Genomic DNA, 21,969 nt, shown 5'->3' on the forward strand with positions numbered 1-21,969 from the left:
CAAAGGGACAGGTACATGAAGAAGCAGACAAATAGAATTATGCAAACAACTTGTATTTGTTCTATAATAGTAAACAAGCAGCAAAAGCAGTTCAGACCCTAAGTTTAAGGTAGCTTCTGTCTCCTTTCACACCATTTATTGTGCTGAATTGCTAATAATAAAGTGAATAGGTATGCCCCTTTTCCTATTTTATTTTTATTTACTCCTGGGTGTCTTTGTTGAGGATTTAATACTATAAAATGATAAAAAAGATAGGCATAGCCAACTATTAAATAAATTAAAGTTGATCCATTCTGTTTTTTATCGTTTAAGTTTTTTCAAATCAAGAAAAACAAAACACCATGAAAAAGAATGGGAGGTATTGACAAGTTCCCTCAATTTAAAAAGTTGGCAGTTGAGTTAAAGAGAAGCTGAGTGATACAGGTAAGCCTGTGTAACATGTCAGTGAGACATATTGGACCAGAAACCAAGCTTCTCTATTCCTACTCCACTAAACCATGGTGTCTCATTTTGTCTTCTTGCAGGGAAATATTACCAGAAAATAATTCTTGAATGTAAATATATATTTAATTTAATCATGAGGTAATGGAAAATACTGCTAACTAATAATAATAAGTTCAAGAAACTTAAGAAAATTGCACTTGAGAAAAAAGGTGCTAACCTTAAGTTTTCCTGCATTTGGAATTGGAAGTGACTTTAGGGAACATCGAATGCAGAGCAGTTCTATTATTTTACAAATACAGAACAATGAAGATTAGTTAAGTGATTTGCCCCCAAACAATACAAATAGTTCTAGAGCAACTATGGTAAGGCAGGTGTAGTACAGTGGTTAGGAACCTGTACTTGAATGCTAGGCCTCTTGGAATAAAATCTTCTCTTTTACATTAGTTATTTGACATTGGGCAAGTCATATAACCTCTTTGTACCTCATTTTCTTATCTGTTAAAATGGGGATGGTAGTAATTAGTAACTGATAAATATGATAAATAAAAAATTAAAAATTATTGTAAGGCACTCAAATTACTGTCTAGCTGACATAAATAAGTGCTTAATAAATGTTCCTATTACTAAACGGCTTTGATCCAATGCTGTATTTAAATAAATATTGTCTATTTTGGTTAACTAAGAAACCTTTTATGCCTTGATTTGCCCAGACTAGACTAGACTAAACTTGCCTGGACTAGACTCTAATGTCTAAAATTACCATCTAGTCTTTCTTTTTTTAATCATATAATTGATTTGTTACATATTTCTGTTTAACTTTAGAAAAACTATGTTTTTTTGTGTCACCATCTGCTAAAGGGCTTTTCAACTTGATTTGCTGGATAGTTTTTAAAGATTTACCTCATCTTTAAAACATGTTTAACAAAATGGCTGTATTTTATCATTGCCATTGCTGTTTTGGCTTTTATAAAGAGCAGTGACTAAAAATAACATTTTATTTACTGTTTTTTAGCCCATGTACATATATTTTGAATAATTTAACTGCATAATAGGTACTCAGTGAGTTTCACTTTTTCATTTGCTACTTGTTTACTAGTGCTTCAGTTCACCTTTAGCATCAATGATCACATCCATTTAAAATTGATTAGACAGTTTAACTTTGAATTTAACACTGGATATGGCTAAGAGAGATAAGTTTTTAAATAGGAGTGTGAAGCTTTAATTTTGTGCTGCTTCTCATGTCAGTGGAATCAGAATTTTGTGTTTCTTCTACGAACTGTGGAAATCTAGAGCTGTATTGTGAAGGATTAGCACCACAGAGATAAACAAGTTTTCCTGGCTTCTCATAAAAGCTCAAAACTCTAAAATCCCTGAGGATTGTGAATTAACTGCATTTAGATTCTTTCAGATATTAGTGTCTTGGGCTTCAGAGTCTGAAGTTCCAGGATGGTAATATTCCTTGCTATTGACCACATAGTTTGCCAGAAAGGAAAAGTTTTCATTAATGTTTAGTTGTCAGATTATTCCATATAGAACTATTTCGCTAATATTATGACGGTTAAATTTCCATGTCCTCTATTTCTAACTTCTAACCCTGGAGTAATGAGAAGCTGTGAGAAAGTGTTGGTATCAGGAGGTTTCAGTACCCTTGCAGCTGGTTCAATAAATGTAGTTTCATCATTGGTGAAGAATAAAATAGTACCTCATAAAACTTTCTTGGAAAATGAATTGGAATGCCCTTAATAAAGAAGTACTGTATATGGATTTCAAACAAGCCCAGGCACTATAATCACAGAATAATTAGAGATTTTAAGATCCAAAATCGGGGTGAAATGCCGTTTGGATACTATGGTTATTGGGGAACTATGCTTTTTTAACCATCTTTATTAATGAGATTTAAAAACTGTAACAAATGCAGGTAACTAGGAGGTGCTGTAAGTATAAATGTAAGAGAAATAATTCAGAAAGAGGGGCTTAAGGATTAGATGCATAGAAAAGAGGTAATAAAAGCGAAATATTCTTTAAAAATAAAAATGAGAGACCCGTGGAAGGAAATAATACACCAAGCAGGGTGGCAAGCTATAAGGTTAAAGGAGACCTTAAAGGCAGGAAATTAGATGTGATCTGCAAAGTTATTTAGTTAAAAGAAACAACAAAACAAAAAGGAGGAGAGCATATTTGAGAGAGAAGCATGAGGTAATTTAGAGATTATTTATACTAAAATATCATCACATCAAAATTAGGACATTATTACCTTTCTCAGTATGTATGGATTTACTCAAAAATACTTGAATATATCTGGACACTAATGAATGTCAGAAAAGTGGGGGGTTTCAAAAGAAAAAAATTCATTAAAGATTACTAGAGGCACTGATGTTCTGGAGTGAGTTAGAAAAGTTATACATTAATTAGACCAAAGGATGGAGTGAATTAATAATTGCATTTTATATTAGTGCATTGTTAAATCATGTAACATTTATTGTCTACTACATGCCAGATGTATTAGATGTTTTATATGGCTGCATAACCTCATTTCATACTCATTTGCCCTATGAGGAAACAGGCTTACAGGATTGTTAATATTTACTCAAGGTCAAACAACTCCATGTAGCATAGCTAGAATTCCAACCCACGTCTGTCTGACTAGTAGGCACTCTTTGCCACTCTGTAACTAATCATTGTGTACTTATGTATGTGGGATATAGCTATCAACATAGGAAATTCATTGGGATATTAGCATAATGGAGGTATGTAATTTGTGATAAATGTTCAGAGGTTTCCAAACAAATGCAGTTTACCTTACTGTAAATGAAACTTAAAAATTTGTACGGGCCTTTGGCTTAATTCAGAGATCTGCCCGTGGGGTTCTATTACTTTGCTCTTTAACTTTGTTTGATCCTTCTTGGATCAGTCTTGCAATTCATGCTTGTCTTTTCCTGAATAACATCTATGTTTTGCCCTCTTTTGAGTGCTATCTTAATATGTCAGCCTATTTCTACCTTTCTTGTGCAGGGTAGCATAATCTTTACTTCCCGTTATACCTCAGTCCCACACCTTGTTGTCTGTTTATTTCAATACCTAAGATACTTATCCTCAGTTCCTAGCTTACTTTAGTTCTGAAAGTTGGATATCCATAATTATAGTGGTCTTAAATCTGTAAAACACATATGGATGGGAAACCACTGAATAATGTAAATAAATATGAATAACGACGATAAAATAAAAATAATAAAAATAACTGAGTTCAATGATATTAAAAACATAAGTCAGTTTAACTATTTTTTTTTTTGAGACAGGGTCTCTGTCACCAAGGCTGGAGTTCAGTGGCATGATCATGGCTCACTGCAGCCTTGACCTCCCAGGGTCAGGTGATCCTCCCACCTCAGCCTCCCAAGTAGCTGAGACTAGGGGTGCATGCCACCACACCCAGCTAATTTTTGGATTTTTTGTAGAGACAGGGTCTCACTGTGTTGCCCAGGCTGGTCTTGAACTCCTAGGTTCAGGTGATCCTCCCACATCAGCCTCCCAAAGTGTTGGGATTACAGGCATGATCCACTGCACCCAGCCCAATTGCCCTTTTTTATAGATAAATAAACTAAGGCTCAGAGAGACTAAATGATGTGACTAAAAAGTAGGTAATTAAAGAAACATGCAAATCTATATTTTTCTTCCAAGTCCATGGACTTTTCCATTACTATGTATCATGCTCTCTCCCAGTTTAGTTTCTTGTTGGGCTTCTAGTTTGAATATTGTGTTATATGGGTGAATGTTATGTTATATGGATAATAAATACTCAATGTATAATTTCACATTGTACTGGGTCTTAGACTTGTTTAATTAATTCATTAATTCCTCAAGTCTAAAGTTAAATTGAATGAGCTTCTAAGAAAAATGTATGTTAACCTACACCTTTGCTGATTTTGATGCCCATGGAGAAGAGTCTTACCTAGCCACAAGGAAGGCTGAGGTAGGAGGATCACTTGAGCCTGGAGGTTGAGGCTGCAGTGAGCAATGATTGTGCCTCTGCACTCCAGCCTGGACAAGAGTGAGACCCTGTCTCGAGGAAACAAAACAAAACAAAACAGAAGGGCAATTGAACTATATATCAAAAGGGTTTAAAATATCAGTTCTTGGAACTAGTGCCAAGTCATAGAGACGTTTTCATTGGCCGTCTGTTAAATTAGACAAATACAGAAAATTTAGTGAGTTCTTCATAAAGTTGAATTTATTCACTTTAACGCATTGCATTATTCTGAAATTAAATATTTCTACATTTGATGTTAAAATACAATTTTTAAAATTACATTGTAATTAGAATATGGTTTTCTTTTTGCTCTTCACAAAATCAAAACAATCTCTTATTTTTGTTGAAATTTTGGTAGTCTGTTGAATGAAAAGATTGAGAAATATTGACTAGACCTCAAAGCCATGCTCAGGAAGAGGAGTATATAAGTCTATAACATAAAAATAGTAACTCTGGTATTTACTCTTATCTACTAATATTATAATAAACTGCATAAGAATAATCTGGTGAATGCTGCCAGAAATGTCAAGTTAAAAAACCAAAAAGGATGAGAAGTTTAAAAGTCTGATAAAAAACTTACTGTTCTTAATATATATTAAAGAATTTCCAAGTAAGATGGTACTTTTGGGCATAAGCATCAAACTATCCCCTGCATAAGACCTGGGCCAAAATGAATAATAAATGAAAATAGAGGAAAACTCTTCTTAACAATAAAACTTAGGTAAGGGTTCCATCAACATTATACTCTCTGAGTAATATGTGTCATATAATTTATCCATGGAATCCCATTGTAAAAGTTTGTATTCCTCCTCCTCCTCAGAAAACCACACAGTATTGCAGGAAAAATAGTAAAGAAACTCTTGGAAGATCTGTGCTGTCACCCTGTGATTGGATAGAGTGAAGGATGGACAGCTAGCAACTTCACTTGGAATTTTCCTTGTTGCCATGGATTAATAATTATTGAAAGCAGATATGCTAGGGGCCACAGAAAGTGAAGCTCTATCTCCTGATGGTAATGAGGCTTACCTCTAAAGTGGTAAGACACTTCTCCATGGGAATCAGCAATTCAAGGGAAGAATTCAAACTTAGCTACAAATTGTAACTGGAGGAAAAAGTCAGACCAGGCAGAATACTAGAAGTAGAAAGCCAGCCCCTGATTAGTAGATTAACCAAACCAAGAGAATAAACTAATATGAAGTTTCTTTGCTGTGATTCTCCATATCTCTAGTTCTTTTTTCTCTTCACAGACTTTAAAGTCTCTTAACTAGAAAAATGAAACTTATATAACTACCCCTTCAGATTAAAATCTAAGAGGAAAATTTTAATAGCATCCTCTTGTAGGAAAAGAGGAGATTTAAGTAGGATCCATCAATCCTATGCTAGACCTAAAAACAAGAAGTTTCTAGGTCTTCCATATGATAAAAAAACAAAATGAGACCTACCTAAGAAAAAACAAAATGAGACCTACTTATGAAACAATTCTACAGAGAAATAATAGGTAGAGGAAAATTTACCAATAAGAGGCAGAAAAATGACAATTCTGTGTTTTTTTAATAGTAAAACTAAATTTTATAGATTTTGATTTGTGTTCTCAATAAAATTCAAGATTGGGTTTAATGAAACAAAGATGAAAGATTAGTTAAGATAATAAACTAATATATAAAGAGACCTAATTGAGAACAGGAGAGAACATTAGAAAATTAATAGTTATACTAATTTTAAAATTCCATTAGTAGCAGAATGGAAGCCACACTGGAAGAAAATCAGAGAGATGGGAGAAACACTTAGAATTTTTCTTTCAGAATGTAAAGGAAAAGATACAGATGAAAATAAATGATGATATACATGGAGGACAGAAACAGATCCAATATACAGATACTGGTGGTTCCCAAAGAACCAAACTGAATAATCAAGCCTTTATTCATGTATCGGAACAGTACAAGCAAGAGGCAAAAAGAAGGCCCCAGTGTTTAATTTCTTCCCACAGAACTGCACCAGGCAAGAGTCAGGTGGATGTAATGAAAATGGTCGTGGTGGTGGTGGTGGTGGTGGAATCATTGCCAAGGAGGAGTTAGAGTGGAGAAAAGTGCCTCAGCCAATCCACCCTACCCCCCTTTAAGAAAGTGTTGGCGGAGGTGTCCTATAAGGAAGAGGTACCTGGGCTAGGGAATGCAGTTCATTTTTTAATAAAAATTTAAAAATTGCTCTAAAATCTTAAAGTATGCCATCGGAAATTAAAAGTATTTCAGTTTCTTCATTTTACATATGGAAGGTTTGATAAGTATTTTTTCACTCTTGATATTGAAGAAAAATAACTTCTAGTAAAAGATGGGATTTATAACTTCCAAATTATGGTAGAAAAGAGATTTCAAAGAAAATACTGTCCATATTGTGAAAGAGAAACTAAGGAAAAACAAGGAATGTAAAAAATAATATCTCATAGACAAGAAGAAGCAAATGTAAGTTAAATATTCCTAATGAAAGGCAAAAATACACAAATTTAGTCAAAATACAAAAGATGCACCTAAAAAGTTACTTTAAAAAGATTTAAAGCAAAAAGTGAAATAAGATGGAGAACTAGCAATTATTCCACACACGTACAAATTAAAATAAAGCAGGATGCAAAAGTATTTCAAGATGTAATTAATATAGGTCTCAGTCTATTTTCTGTTGGTATAACTGAATACCCAAGACTGGATAATTCATTAAAAAAAGAAATTTACTTCTTGTAGTTCAGGAAACTGAGAAGTCCAAGGTGGAGGGCCTCTACCTAGCTGGCTTCTGGTGAGGGTCGTGTGCTGTGTCACAGCATGGTAGAGAAGCAAGGCAAGCAAGCATCCAAAGAAACATGCACTAGGTGCTGGGCTAACTTTATAACAACCCTCTTTCTCTGAAACTATTCCCCTTTCTGCTAGGGTGAGAACTCACTCCCATGAGATGGCATTAATCTATTGATGAGAGCAGAGCCCCCATGATTCAAACACTTCCCTCTAAGGCCTCACTTCCCAATGCTGACACCTTGGGGACCAAGCCTCAACATGAGTTTTGATGGGGACAAACCATAGCAATATATTATACTTATTAAGTAAGATAAACTGGTCATTTTTAATTTAAAAAGCTATAATCCTTAATGAAGACATAACTCTCAAGTACATATACCTCACACTATGGCATCAAGATATATAAAGCAAACATTTAAGACACATAAGGAGAAATTAGCTGAAACACAATGGTAGAAGAAAACCTCAAGAAGGCAAAAACAAAATAAGGGGAGTATCTGAATAGTTTTCCTTTTGTGAATCATGCTTTTAGGTCAGAACTCTTTGCTTAATTAACTAGGTCCCAGTGATTTTCTCCTTTTATTTCCCTAAACTTTTATTGCTTCATGTTTTTCAGGTTTTGATCTATTTTGAGCTAACTTCTGTGTAAAATGGGAGGTTTAGGTCAAGATTCACTTTTTGCTCTTCTAAGATAAAATAAGATTTTAATTTTTGCCTATTGAGATATATATATATATATATATATATATATATATATATATATATGTTTTAAATAACAGTATATAGAATTGGTAAGGGTGTAAAAAATATGCACCCTAAAACTGTAATTGGGAATACAGATTGGTAAAAACCAATATGATTCAACATTTGCACTTCTTGGGATTTCTTCAAAGATAAAAAAATAGATATGCCCCCAAATGTACTTACAATAGTGTTGTACTTAGAATAGTCTTATTGCAGGAAAACACTGGAAACAATCTAAATGGATGACTGATTAATAGAATAGAATACAAAAAGATTACAATTACATGTAGCCATGTGAAAATGTGCATGATAAATTATTAAATAAAAAATAGGTTACAAAACAATATGTAAATGTTATTAATAAAGTGATATTTGTTTTTTCCTAAAAGTTCCAACAATGTTCAATGTTACTACTAAGAGTATTTTTATTCTGAGAGTTTATTGTAAAGCAGAGAATAGTTTCGGTGTTTTGTTGTGGTCACTATTTTGAGTTTTATTACTATCTTAATTAGTTTTCCTTTCACTGAATTTTAAAGTATTACAATATTTCAAAGTTGTTTTTAATGAAGAAGAAAGCAGTTTTCCCTCAGCATACTGCATCTCTGACTTTGTAATGGAAGTTATTAAAACATATATTTGTTTAAACATACATACACATAATTACAATTATAAAATAGTTGTATCTATTCTTTGTTAGAGGTTTTTTAATCACTAAAACTTTAGGAAGGAAATAAAACATGAGAAAGTTGCTCTTGACTGCTGCTTTTAAGGGAGGTGAACCTAACACCTACAATTTGTTTCTTAGAAAGATGGCTTAAGGCTTATTATTTAAACTAACTACCATCATTACCTTTGCAACCACTCTTTATTTCGATGGAGTCATTTAGGCCCTCTTAGCTACTGTAACTAAGATTTAAGTTGGCTTTTATTGTAGCACTCAAGGAAAGATATTATGTAGAAGAAAAATTATTCATTGTTTTCAAGGCAAAAGTGGTGGGACTAAGGAGCAATGGTGCCCAGAATATAATCAAAACAAGGAAGACTTCAATAAGTTAGGTATGTTCTATTACAGTATTTGCCAGAGCACATCTGGATTATTAAGAGACTATTTTAATTCTTATTTCAGATAAAACTGCTTTTTTGTATTAATCAAGTTGGGGTATCCACTTCATGCAGTAATCTTGAAAGCCAAGTTAACTTTTTTTACTGATTTATCTTTCATAGAGGTAAATACTTTACAAATCTCAGATTCTAAGGAATTTAGTTAATATAAGAACTTTGATAGTTTGTCTCAGTATGAAGCTATTAAAAGAGAAATATTGTGTGGTTATATGTGTATATTGTATATTCACCAGGTAAATACACATGTATACATCTGTAACGAGACGAGAATTACTATGGTGAATGATTTCTATTGTGTAATATGGTCCTAAATTAGAATAATAATTGTAATTACTAGGGTTTGTTTAAAATCGACTTTTTAATTCTTGAGAGAGAAGGGGAAAAAAAGAAAAAATATGGAAGTGTGAGTAATCTCTATTACCGGATAGATAATTTATAGAATATATTTTTAAAAGAAAAACCTCAGCCAAATTAAATTTAAAGTTTAATTGAGCAATGGATGATTCGCGAATCGGGCAGCCCCCAGAATCACAGCAGATTCAGAGTCTCCAGGGATGCCATGTGGTCAGAACAAATTCATAGACAAAAAAAATAAATAAAAGGAAGTGACATACAGAAATCAGAAGTGAGGTACAGAAACAACTGGATTGGTTACTGCTCGGCATTTGTGTTACTTGAACAGTTTGAACACTCAGCAGCGTGTGAGTGGTTGAAGTACGGCTGCTGGGACTGGCCAAGACTCAGCCATTGTTATACGCGCATACTCTTAGTTAGGTTTTCAGTCTTGTTTACCTAGTAAGTTAGGTTTCAGTTCATCCACAAGGACTCAAATATAGAATTATGGAGTCCTTCTCAGGCCACATTTAGTTTGCTTTAACAATATTGACAATAATTTACTGATACGTGGAAATTCATAAATTCACCACAACAACACTGGTTTTTATATGCATAGATTGAGGTATGTGATTTTGAAGGTAGGTGTAAAATGGGCTTATTATCCTTTTGTACACTTAAAATGTTTTAGTCTAAATCCTTTCAAGTTTCTTTCGATACAGAGCTTATGATACGTACTTAGGCATCTTCCTAAATACATGGAATATGCTGGACACTGACCAATATTTAAAAATTGCTTTCTTTTTTTTTTTTTTTGAGACAAGGTCTTATTCTGTCCGCCAGGCTGGAGTGCAGTGGCACGATCACAGCTCACTGTATCCTTGACCTCCTAGACTCAGGTGATTCTCCCACCTCAGCCTCCCAGGTAGCTGGGACTACAGGCGTGTGCCACCACATCTGGCTAATTTTTTGCATTTCTTGTAGAAACAGTGTTTCGCCATGTTGCCTAGGCTGGTCTCGAAGTCTTGGGCTCAAGAAATCAGCCCGCCTCAGTCTCCCAAAGTGCTAGGATTACAGGCATGAGGCACTGAGCTGGCCAAAAATTGCTTTCTTGAAATGTTTAAAAGTCACATTTGAACTAACTGAGAGAGAGGGGATACATTTTAATGAAATTGTATCTTAAGCTTTGTACCTGTGAACCCAAAAGTATCTGAGACAGGTGTTAATCAATTTTAAAAGTTTATTTTGCCAAAGTTAATGATGCCCTGGTGACCTCAGGAGGTCCTGACAACATGTGCCCAAGGTGGTCAGGATACAGCTTGCTTTTATACATTTTATGGAGACATAATTCATCAAGCAATACATGTAATATTTACATTGGTTTTATCTGGAAGGGCAGATAAAACCATGGGGGGGCTTCCAGATCATAGGTAGGTTTAAAATTTTTCTTATTGGCAATTGTTTGAAAGAGTTATCTGTAGAAAGAAATATCTGGATTACTAAGGGGTTGTGGAGACCAAAGTTTTATCGTGCAGATGAAACCACCAAGTAACAGGCTTCAGAGAGAATAGATTATAAATGTTTCTTATCAGACTTGAGGTCACAGGCAGTAAAGGGTTAAATAAGAAAGCAGGAGATAAAGCACATTTTTTAAAAATATAAATACAATGGTAAACATTTGAAGAAAAACACAATTTTTTTCCTAAATACTAAAAGAAATGAGAGGAAAAGTAAACCAAAGAAAACCCACACAGAGGAAGACACACAAGCACAACATAATGCACACAGTAATTGAAACATAAATATGATGCATTTGAGAACAAACATATCAGTAATATTAGTAAATGTAGATAGGCCTAACTCACGTATTATAAGTAGAAAAATCATTTTTAAATTTGGCCCTCAAGGAAAAAGTCCAACTGTTTGCTCTAGAAAAGAGAGATACCTAAAACGTAGTGATTCAGAAGGCTAAAAAAAGTCAAGGAGCGAAGCTATGCAAAGCAAATAGAAGTAATAAGAAAGCAGGAGTTGCCATCCTGATAACCAAACAAGAATTCCAGCCAAAAACACGAAGACACTTTTAAATGATAAAAGCCATGATTCACAGTGAAAGTACAGCACTTAATATTTATGAACCAAGTTATAGAGCACTCACATTTAAAAGCAGAAGCTATAGGAGATGGAAGGACACATGATATTGAAGTATCATGGTGATAAAAGATTTAACACAGTACTTTCAGTCCAAGACAGATAAAATGGACAAAAATAAGGAAAACATACTAAAGAATTTAATTGATAGATCTTATAAATCTACCTATATCTACATTTATACCTATATCTTTAATCCCTGGTAGTAGAGAATGTACCACATATGGAACATTCACAAAAATAAATCAAATATTAATTCACAAAGCATTACTAAATTTCATAAAGTAGAACAATTACAGACAACACTTTGATCATATGCAGTAAGTAAAGCTGGAAATTGATAGCAAAATAAAATTAAAATGTACCTCCACCTTGGGGGGAAAAAGTTCTATTAATAAACTCTTGAGTGTAAGAGGAAACAAAACTGAAATTACAGATTTTCCTTTTTAAAAATTATGAAAACGCTATGTGTTAGAATCTAAGATATGCCTAAAGTACTGGTCAGAGAAAGAGGATAGGTTTAAACATTTATTATCAATGGGGGGCAAAAACACTCCATGTTCTCACTCATAGGTGGGAATTGAACAATGAGAACACTTGGACACAGGAAGGGGAACATCACACACGAGCCTGTTGTGGGGTGGGGGGAGGGTGGAGGGATAGCGTTAGGAAATATACCTAATGTAAATGACCAGTTAATGGGTGCAGCACACCAACATGGCACGTGTATACATATGTAACAAACCTGCATGTTGTGCACATGTACCCTAGAACTTAAAAGTATTAAAAAAAAAAAAAAACACATGAAATAAATTCCTATTGTAAATACTAGGGAAAAACAACTATATAATTCCCCCAATAAAACACCAGAATGGAAATAATAAAGATAAAAAAAGAAATTAAACATCAGAAAATAGAAAAAAATCTAAACCTAACTAATAGAACAGGATTCTGTGTGTATTTTTCAAAAAAAAAAAAAAGCAGTGGAAATAAATGAAGGCCAGAAACTAATGGGATTTGTTACTGGTTAATGGGTTGGGACCTTCAACCCATTTTCCTCCTTTATCAGGGATTTCAGGAAAAGAAAGAGATGACCTGGTCAAATTCCTTTGCAACGTGCTAGTAACCAGACTTCCTTTTAAACACGCTAATGAGACTTACTAGCAGAATGTTAATGAAGAGGCCTTATTTGTGAAATGCTTTTTAGATATACTTGGTCTTATTGTAAATAAGCCTGAAATTTATAGATTTTTGGAACATGGCTCACTGGAAAATGTATCAAAGCTATATAATTAAGGGGTATAAAAGAGATATAACTGAAATGGCTTCCATTGTGTGTTATTTTACACATACCATTTAGAACATTGTATGTTAAATCTCAACAAGAGGGCATATTAATTGGGGTCAGGAGAGAGTAAAGATTTGGGAGTTGCCTTGAGAGTCTCAGTCTTCTCCATGCATTGCCTATTTCTTGTGATTGCGTTCATCTTTTAAAGTATTAGTAAAATTTGGTATTGCATAATATTTCTGATACCCATAAGCCTGATTTGACCATCTAACTCTTAATGTTATCTCAGTTATCTTCGGGGGCTGGGTGGAAACAGGCCTAGGAAGGTGATACTTAAGTATTGCTTTTTGTGTAGTTTTTTGGAACCATATTAATTACTTTTATATTCAAAATAAAGCAGATAAACTACATTCCCTATGAATAACATAATCATATTGAAGGCAAAAACATAGATTTTGTCATTATATTTTATTTTTGACCAATATTAGGAAACTTTCAAACAAAAGTTGAAGGAATTGTATAGTCAACACTACTTCTTCAATTGACACTTTATGATTTAATTTACACATATTCATCTACCCACCTAACTTATTTTGATCCATTTCAAAATAGTGGACACCAAAAACTACTTCAACATGCATGTTCTTAACTAAAGTTCAACACTTTTTAGGTAAAAATTACCTTTTAGTTTTTTAGGTAAAGTTTTCAAGTAATTTTTGAAAATAGTGTTTTGTTTATAAACTCTCAAACCAAGGACAAAATGAATTGTAAGTAAATGTTGAACTAGTTAATAGGTTTTCCATAGTGGAATGAATCAGCAATTCAGTGTGTATGCTATATTGAGCAAATAAATAAATGTATTATAAATAATGAGAGCCAGGTTTCTCACTGTTGAAGTACCGGTTGAATATCTCTAATTTGAAAATCTAAAATCTGAAATGCTCCAAAATCCAAAACTTTTTGAGTGCTGACATGACACTCAAAGGAAATACTCATTGGAGCCTTTCAGATTTTGGATTTCAGATTGGCATTCCTAAAAATGCAAATATTCCAAACTCTGAACAAAAATTGAAATTTGTAACACTTCTGGTCCGAAGCATTTTGGATAAGGTATACTTAATCTGTGGTTGTAGAGATGGTAAAGAGGAAAACTGGAATGAACCCTGTGATGTTGGATTAGCACTGGACGTATCAGTATAAACCTATGGTGGTGTTATATGTAAGTGTAGAAATATAGATATGAGTATGCACACATATGCATGTATTTCCTATCTATTGTAGCCATTGAGAGGCCCTAGAAGCAGTGACACTCTAACAGTAATGAGCAAGCCTAATACTCAGGTCTTAGTCTCAAATGCATCCTCTGCTAAAATGAGCCTTAGCTCCTTAGAGAAATGGCTGATTCCAAGGCTGGGGTATGAAACTATAAAATAAGCCTGAAACACCTTGTTAATGGAAGAAAGTAAGAAAGTACTCAAATAATGACGGAGACCTGCCAAAAGGAACCAGCTTGAAGGGCTTATATTGGCCAAATGTGAGACAAGTTAAGCAATGAAATAAATAATAGTAACAAATTGTCTTAATTCATTTGTGCTGCTATATAAAAACATACCTGAAGCTGGGTAATTTATAAATCATAGGCATTTATTTCTGACAATTCCAAAGGTTGGGAAGTCCAGGGTCAAAATGTGAGCAGATTTTTGTGTATGAGGGCTGCTGTCTGCTTCAAGATGGCACCATGCTGCTGCATCCTCTGGAGAGGGGGTGAACACTGTGTGCTTACATGGCAGAAGTTGGAAGAGCAAAAGGGCTAACCTGTGTTCGGAGACTCTTTTATGAAGGCCTTAATCTCATTCACAAAGGAGGACCCCTCATGACCTAATTACTACCTAAAGACTCCACCTCTTAATGCTATTGCATTGGGGATTGAGTTTCAACATGAATTTTGGAGGAGACATAAACATTCAAACCCACATTATAACCTATGTTGAATAATAGGATACCTGAGCCTCTAGTGTTATAAACAATGGAGAAATTCTTCGTTATAGGGGACCAGTAATAAATGTAGATGGTATGATAGAAAAATCACCATTTGGCAAATTTATAATTGATTCAGGGAAGAATCATCAGCAGATACTGTAATTAGTGGGGTAAAGTTTGATGTGAAACTGGACATTTACATCGTTTCAAAATATCTCCCCACAAAAATGCTGATTAATTACAAAGGGAAAAATAGAGAAACCTTGTGGATACTACCTTAGCCAAGTGATGAACATTAACTTTACCAGTAATGGAACAAACCAATTATCACATACACAACATTATGTCTACAATATTTCTGCAAAAAAAAAAAAGAAAAATCTCAATGATTAGGAAACATCAGACAAACCCAAATGGAGGAACATTCTACAAAATTATTTTTAAAGATGGAAGACAAACACAAACTGAAGAACTATTCCAGATTAAAAGAGACATGATGGCTAAATTGCAACCTGTGACCACAAGGGTTTGGGACTTTGTTTTTGCTGCTATACAGATTTTTTTTAAAAAACAAATACTGAAATATGAGGTCCATAGATTAGATGATAGGATAATAGTAATTTTCTGATTTTGATCATTATACTTTGGTTGTGTAAGAGAATATCTTTCTAATGAAATATACAATTTAGTGTTTAGCAATAAAAGGCCATCCTGTGGGCAGTTTACCCTCAAATGACTCTGAAGTAAATGTGTGTATGAAGTAAATGTATGTGTGGAGAGAGAGAGAGGTGGCAGAGAGAGAGACAGAGAAGATAATAAGGCAAATTCGGTAAAATGTTGACAACTAGAGAATCTGGGTAAAGGGTATATGGGAGCTCTTAGTACTAGTTTTACAACTTTTTTGTAAGTATGAAATTCTATCAAAATAGAATTTATCTAAGAAAAGGTGAATGAATTCAAAACCAGATGGTAAATAAATGAAACAAAAGTGGCAAAATGTCAATGATTTTAAAGTTGAGTGATAGGTACATGGGGATTCATTGTATTATTTTGTCTACTTGATGTATGTTTGTAAACTTCCACAATAGACATTTAAAAGGGAATTAATCTACAGTGATCTCTTCATTGATAATGTGGATTTACTTTCTCCTTAAACACTCTTGCTAATTTTGGGCACGTAAGAACGGATCATGTTGAAAGAAACTAAAGAAGACCTAAATACATGGCAAGACACCTCATGTTCCATAGATTGGAAGACAATATTATTAAGATGAAAATAACCCCAAATTTACAACTCAAACCTTAGCAAAATTCCATCTAACTTCCTTGCAGAAACTGACAAGCTGATTCTAAAATTCATATGGAAATTCAAGGGACCAAGAATAGCCAAAATGGTCTTGAAAAGATGAACAGAGTTGAAGGACTCGCCTTTCTTGATTTCAGAACGTACCACAATGCTACAGTAATCAAGTTGGTGCAGTACTGGAGTTAGGGATCAAGATCAGTAGAATAGAATTGAGAGTGTAGAAATAAACCATATATTTATGGCCAGTTGATTTTGGCAAGGGTGCCAAGGCAATTAAATAAGAAAAGGATAATCTTTTCGACAATGCTGAGATAGCTACATATCCATATGAAAAAGAATGAAGTTGGATCCCTACTTCACACCATATACAAAATTACCTCAGAATGGATCAAAAACCTAAATGTAAGAATTAAAACTATAATACCCTTAGAAGAAAATAAATCTTCATGACCTTGGGTTAGGCAGTGTTTTCTTAAAATATGACCCCAAAAGCAGGAGCAACAAAAGAAAAATAGATAAATTGGACTTGGTCAAAATTATTTTTTGTGCTTTAAAAAAGGAAAGAGACAAACCACAGAATGAGAGAACATTTTTGCAAATCATATATCTGATAATAGACTTGTATCTAGATGATAAAGGACCATTACAACTCAGTAATAAAAAAAGACAACTCAATTTTTAAAAAGAGGAAATGGATCTGAATAAACATTTCTCCAAAGAAGATATACAAATAGCCAATAAACACATGAAAAGATTTCCAACACCATTAGCTATCAGGGAAATGCAAATTAAAACCACAGTGAGATACCACTACACAACTGCTATGATACCTTTTTGAATAAAAAAAGATAGATAATATTAAATGTTAAATGTTGGTGAGGATGTGAAGAAATTGGAACCTTCATACACTGCTAATGGGAATGTGAAATGTACAGCTACTTTGGAAAACAGTCTGACAGTTCCTGAGTAAGTTAAACATAGAAATTATTATATGACACAGCAATTCCACTCTTAGGTATACACCTAAGGGAAATGGAAATACATGTTGGCACAAATATTTGTTCACAAATGTTCATAGTAGCATTATTTATAATAGCCCCAAAGTGAAAACAACCCAATGTCTATCAGCTGATGAATGGTGTATGCATGCAGTGGAATATTGTGCTGCAATAAAAAGAAGTGAAGTACTGGTATAACATGGATGAAGCTTGAAAACATTATGCTATGTGAAGAAGCCAGTCACGAAAGACCACATATTGTATGATACCTTTTAATATGAATGTACAAAATAGGCAAATCTATGGAAACAAAAAACAGATTTGTGATTGTCTAGGGCTGAAGGGAGGGGTCAAGTGTGTGTGTGGGCAGAGTGGGAGGGATGATGGCTTAGGTGCATGGGGTTTTATTTTGGGGTAAAGAAAATGTTCTTAATTGCTTGTAGGGGTGGATGCGCAAGTTTGAATCTACCAAAAGCCATTGAATTGTACACTTTGAATGAATATATGGTATATGAATTATATCTCAATAAAGCTGTTTTTTAAACAAAAATCTGATCATTCTTTTGTAAGATAACAAGTTCAATGAGAAAAGAGCTGTATATAGAGCTGTATATAGAAAGTATTATTCGTGTAATTCGGAGTGTTTTCAGCTTGCATTTCAATAGTTGCTGTCATTAGAAACTGCTTTTGAAATGTTTTTTCTCAAAAGCAACCTTCATGTTGTGGATAAACAAAAGTACATGAAACCATTTATTCATTCTGCATTCATTTGTACCAATCCACAGTGTAGCCATAGATGTTAGAACCATTTGGCATGTAAAGCAGAGATATGTAGCTAGAATTGTCTGTAAGATGAAGTCTTACTAAGGAAAGGAAGCTAATTTTGGAAGTATGCTTGATTGAAAGAACTGAGATAGTACTGGCTGGTAACTGATTATTATTAGTGTCATGTGGATAACTGTGTTTTCATCAGTTTTTAGAGACAGAATTATTGTCTTCTGTCACCTATCTCAAAATCTCAGTCAGTTAAAAACTGATTCACAGAGGTGAGGAAGAAGAAAGTTACATGTAAACTTGTAAGATTTATTTAAATTAAATTTTTTACTTGGCCTACCCAAGTAAGAAAGTTGCATAAAAGTTAATCTAGTGGTTTTGTTAAGAACTAGTTAATCTAGTGGTTTTGTGATGAGTAGCTTGAAAATGAAGATTTTTAATATAACAAATTCTTTCTAGCCTTGGGCTTTATATTGTTCCCAATGGGAAAAATATAGTTTGAGCAAAGGTTTTCACTTATAATAAAAGTAACATTTTTTCTCTCGAATTTTAACAATCAGAATGAAAAAATCCAAAAAACAAAGTATTATGTTCTGTGAAATAATCATTTGTGACTTTAAGGTTGAAGAAGATAACAATAGTGGAAGTTTAAATGCAAAAAATATTAATAGTATCTTAGATAGTGTTACTATATTGAAGTTGTGTTTCCATTAAATTGAATCAAATGCAAAATAGCTTTATTTTTATCTACATGATCCTAAATAACAATTGTAATTATTTTTTTCACTCAGTTGTGAAATTATGTGGACATAGTTATAATGCAGATGAGTTCTACAAAAATTCTACTATCAGAGTTCAGAAAGTTTTTCATTACTATTACTTATGTTTAAAGACAAGTGCGACAGACTAATGGGTTGAATGTGAGCTTTTCAAAATAGTACAAAATTACTAATTGCTATTGTTTGAGTGTTTTTTGCCTTTCCTTTTCCCAAGGCCACTATAAGGATTTCACTTGATTTCTTCCCTGCTCTTAACTTTTGAAAAGCTTTAAGCTAGAAGTAATTTGGGGATTCTATGCGACCTGATGGGGAGGAAAGTAAAGGTGAAGTAGTTTTTCCAGGAGTTTTGTGGAGAAGAAATGTGGAGAAACGGGACTGTGAAGAAAGTACATAGAAGAAAGAAGGATTTTTAAAAGTATTGTTCAAGAAATAAAATCAAATAACTTACTTTGAAATTAGTTTTTCATTGCCTTTGAGTTCCTCTGGCTACAACGCAGCTTGAGATGAGACATGGGTCAAAGATTTCATGAAGTTGGGAACTGTCAAAAGTTTATATCAATGACTGTCATGGAAATGTGGGGGAGGAGAGAACAATCTAATCTGGAAATGGAAGGTATTGCCACAAGGTGACATTCACTGTTGTTTTTTTGTTGAAGATTTTATTATGTTAAGGAACAAGTTAAGTAATTGATTTATGGCCTAACAGTTTTTCTTATTTGAATAACAATTTTTTTCCTCTCTTGAGGCATTGAACATTATGTTGGCCTGGGGAAAGGGAATGTAGAAAAAAATGGGGTAAAATTTGATTCTAGTATGTCTTTCCTATTTGTAAAACAAACTTGGCCTGTCTGTATTTTCTTCTTGTCCTGTGATCCATCAAATCATGCTCCATACTGTTAGCCAAATTGTTAGCATTTTCCCTAAGTGGAAGTGTAATCTTTAAAGTAACTAGTTGTCATATAAATTCTTCAAGATTTTATTATCAATCACTATGGCAATCATCTTTTTTCTTTTAGCCTTATTTGTTGTTTCAGCTCTCAAAATTAAATTCATCAAGATTCCACAGATAAAAGATTTCTAGAGTTATCCTTGACATAGTAACTTGTAAGTGAATGGTCTTCAGTATCATTTGTATATGTAGTAAAACCATTACATGCTGTTTCTCTATATCATGCTTCCAAAATGAAAGAGGAGGGGGAATTTTTATAGACTGTCACTGCTAGGTCATGGACTTTTAAAGAAATGTTTCCTTCATTTGGATGGACCCTTTCATTATCAACATTTCTATGAAATTATCTGACTTAAGACACCTGATACTACTTTAGAGCAAAATTGATTGGTCATGCAGAAAAATAGGCTCTTGAGGCTTTTTAGAGGGAACCTAACCTTATAAAACTAACATGTCATAGATTAGAAAGATAGAGTGTCAGTGTTTTTGTGTTCACTCTGTGAAAACAAATTGGAAAAGTAAATGGAAAATGTAAAGATGATAAGGACTAAGTCATCTCTACTTTTTATTGGTAATAAATCCATGAATTGGAAATTAATTGGAAAATCCATTAATTGGAAGTTAACTTACTGTGCATTGTTTTCTTGCAGGGAACAAATCACAAGACAGTGGCATAGCAGAGATGGAAGAACTTCCTGTACCACATAACATCAAAATAAGCAATATAACGTGTGACTCATTCAAGATTTCATGGGAAATGGATTCAAAATCAAAGGATCGCATTACACACTATTTTATTGACCTCAACAAGAAAGAGAACAAGAACTCCAATAAATTTAAACACAAGGTAAAATCTAACAAATACTCATTCTCATTTGCATCTTAAAACTTTCTAAGTATGAGGACACTTTAAAAGAACGAGTAATATTCTATTAATGGCTTATGTGATGTATTTGACTTGGGAAAAAAGATTATATGTAACTCTAAAACCCTATCATTCTAATAAGTTTTGTGAGAAAATGAAATGCCATGCTTATTGTTAGAAGATACTTTTCAAAAAAAAGGTAAAATCATGACTATCATCTAGATGTAAAAATTAGTTTACGTTAAAGATTTTATTTAACTTAATAATGAGGAAACTAATGAGGTGTTATAACCAGTTCAAAGGGTAATCCAAAGAAAAGACTCATTTGTAGATCCAGGTATAAACTGGTACGGAAGTCCTGATGGGAAGGGTGAAGAGGAGGGTTGTCCTCCACTGAACATGATTTATTTGTATGTATTTAGACAAGAAGAACTGAATTGTTATTAGTTTCTACAAATTACAGAATTGTAAAATGGCTTCCATAACACAGACAGCCAGAAGAGGGTGCTATGGGCAATGCATAGTTTTCCACTGAAGCACACATTTTTTTCTATAACTGCCAAACAAGGAATCTGATGCAGTTTATAAACTTCAAGGTATTTTAAAAACACTTTAGGGCTAAAAATTGCTTTAAGTAGTCCACTGTCTTTTGCTTTTTGTTTTTTATTTTGATAATGAAATCTTTTTGTCTTTCGCTTTTTAGTTTTGAGAATGAAAATTATTAACTTTTAAATGTTTTTAGATATATAACACTTCTCTGATATTTATTCACATATCATATATCTTTTCTGATATATCTCTCTTTCCAGAAGTATCTATAGAGAAAATAACAGTTATCTGCTTTAAGCATTCTTTCTTATGTTGCAATATTTTCACTGATGATGAAAATCTGGTCTATTTTTTAATATTGATATTAAGTTTTAACTTGGTAGATACTTTGGAACTTTCTTATCTTACCTAGAAATATTGCTTTTATTAGATGTGCAATTATACATACTAAAGATAAGTGAGGATCATACATACTACAGATAAGTGTGAAAGAGGGAGCAAGATTGAGCAGTCATTATTTTTTCTGAGTTCCAGTTCTGATTATGCTTTCCAGTGATGGATATTCTCTTTGCTGACATTTGCCTTGTTGATATAGCTTTGAAATCTTAAATTTCAAACATTAAATGATGAATTGTTCAAGATTTGACCCTTTTTCTTCACTCTCCACTTGGAATACCATATCCTTGGAAATATAGTGAATATTCAACTAGCAGATTTAATTAATCACTTTACTAAGCATTTTTTAGAAATACATAAACTTTTCTGTGACACATAGACTCTATATTTGAATGAAAGTGAAGCAAAAATTCATATTTTTAGTGTTTTCTCCTTTAACCTGTAAAATATCAAGTAATGGGCAGCTTTAGTAAAATTATTGGGTAGTATA

General features: G+C 33.2%; 1 protein-coding gene across 4 annotated transcripts in view; it reads left to right on the top strand.

Moving 5' to 3' along the window:
- Positions 1 to 21,969, top strand: part of PHYHIPL (phytanoyl-CoA 2-hydroxylase interacting protein like) — a 388,674-nt gene that overhangs the window by 356,103 nt on the left and 10,602 nt on the right. For all 4 annotated transcript variants that reach the window (XM_063637894.1, XM_055274380.2, XM_055274377.2 and 1 more), the window contains one exon: positions 20,320 to 20,516. In XM_063637894.1, coding sequence (XP_063493964.1) covers positions 20,352 to 20,516 — 165 coding nt within the window. In that variant the 5' untranslated portion in view covers positions 20,320 to 20,351. The remainder of the gene's footprint in view (positions 1 to 20,319; positions 20,517 to 21,969) is intronic.

This window comes from Symphalangus syndactylus, chromosome 4 (genome assembly GCF_028878055.3).
Source record: "Symphalangus syndactylus isolate Jambi chromosome 4, NHGRI_mSymSyn1-v2.1_pri, whole genome shotgun sequence".
NCBI lineage: Eukaryota > Metazoa > Chordata > Mammalia > Primates > Hylobatidae > Symphalangus > Symphalangus syndactylus.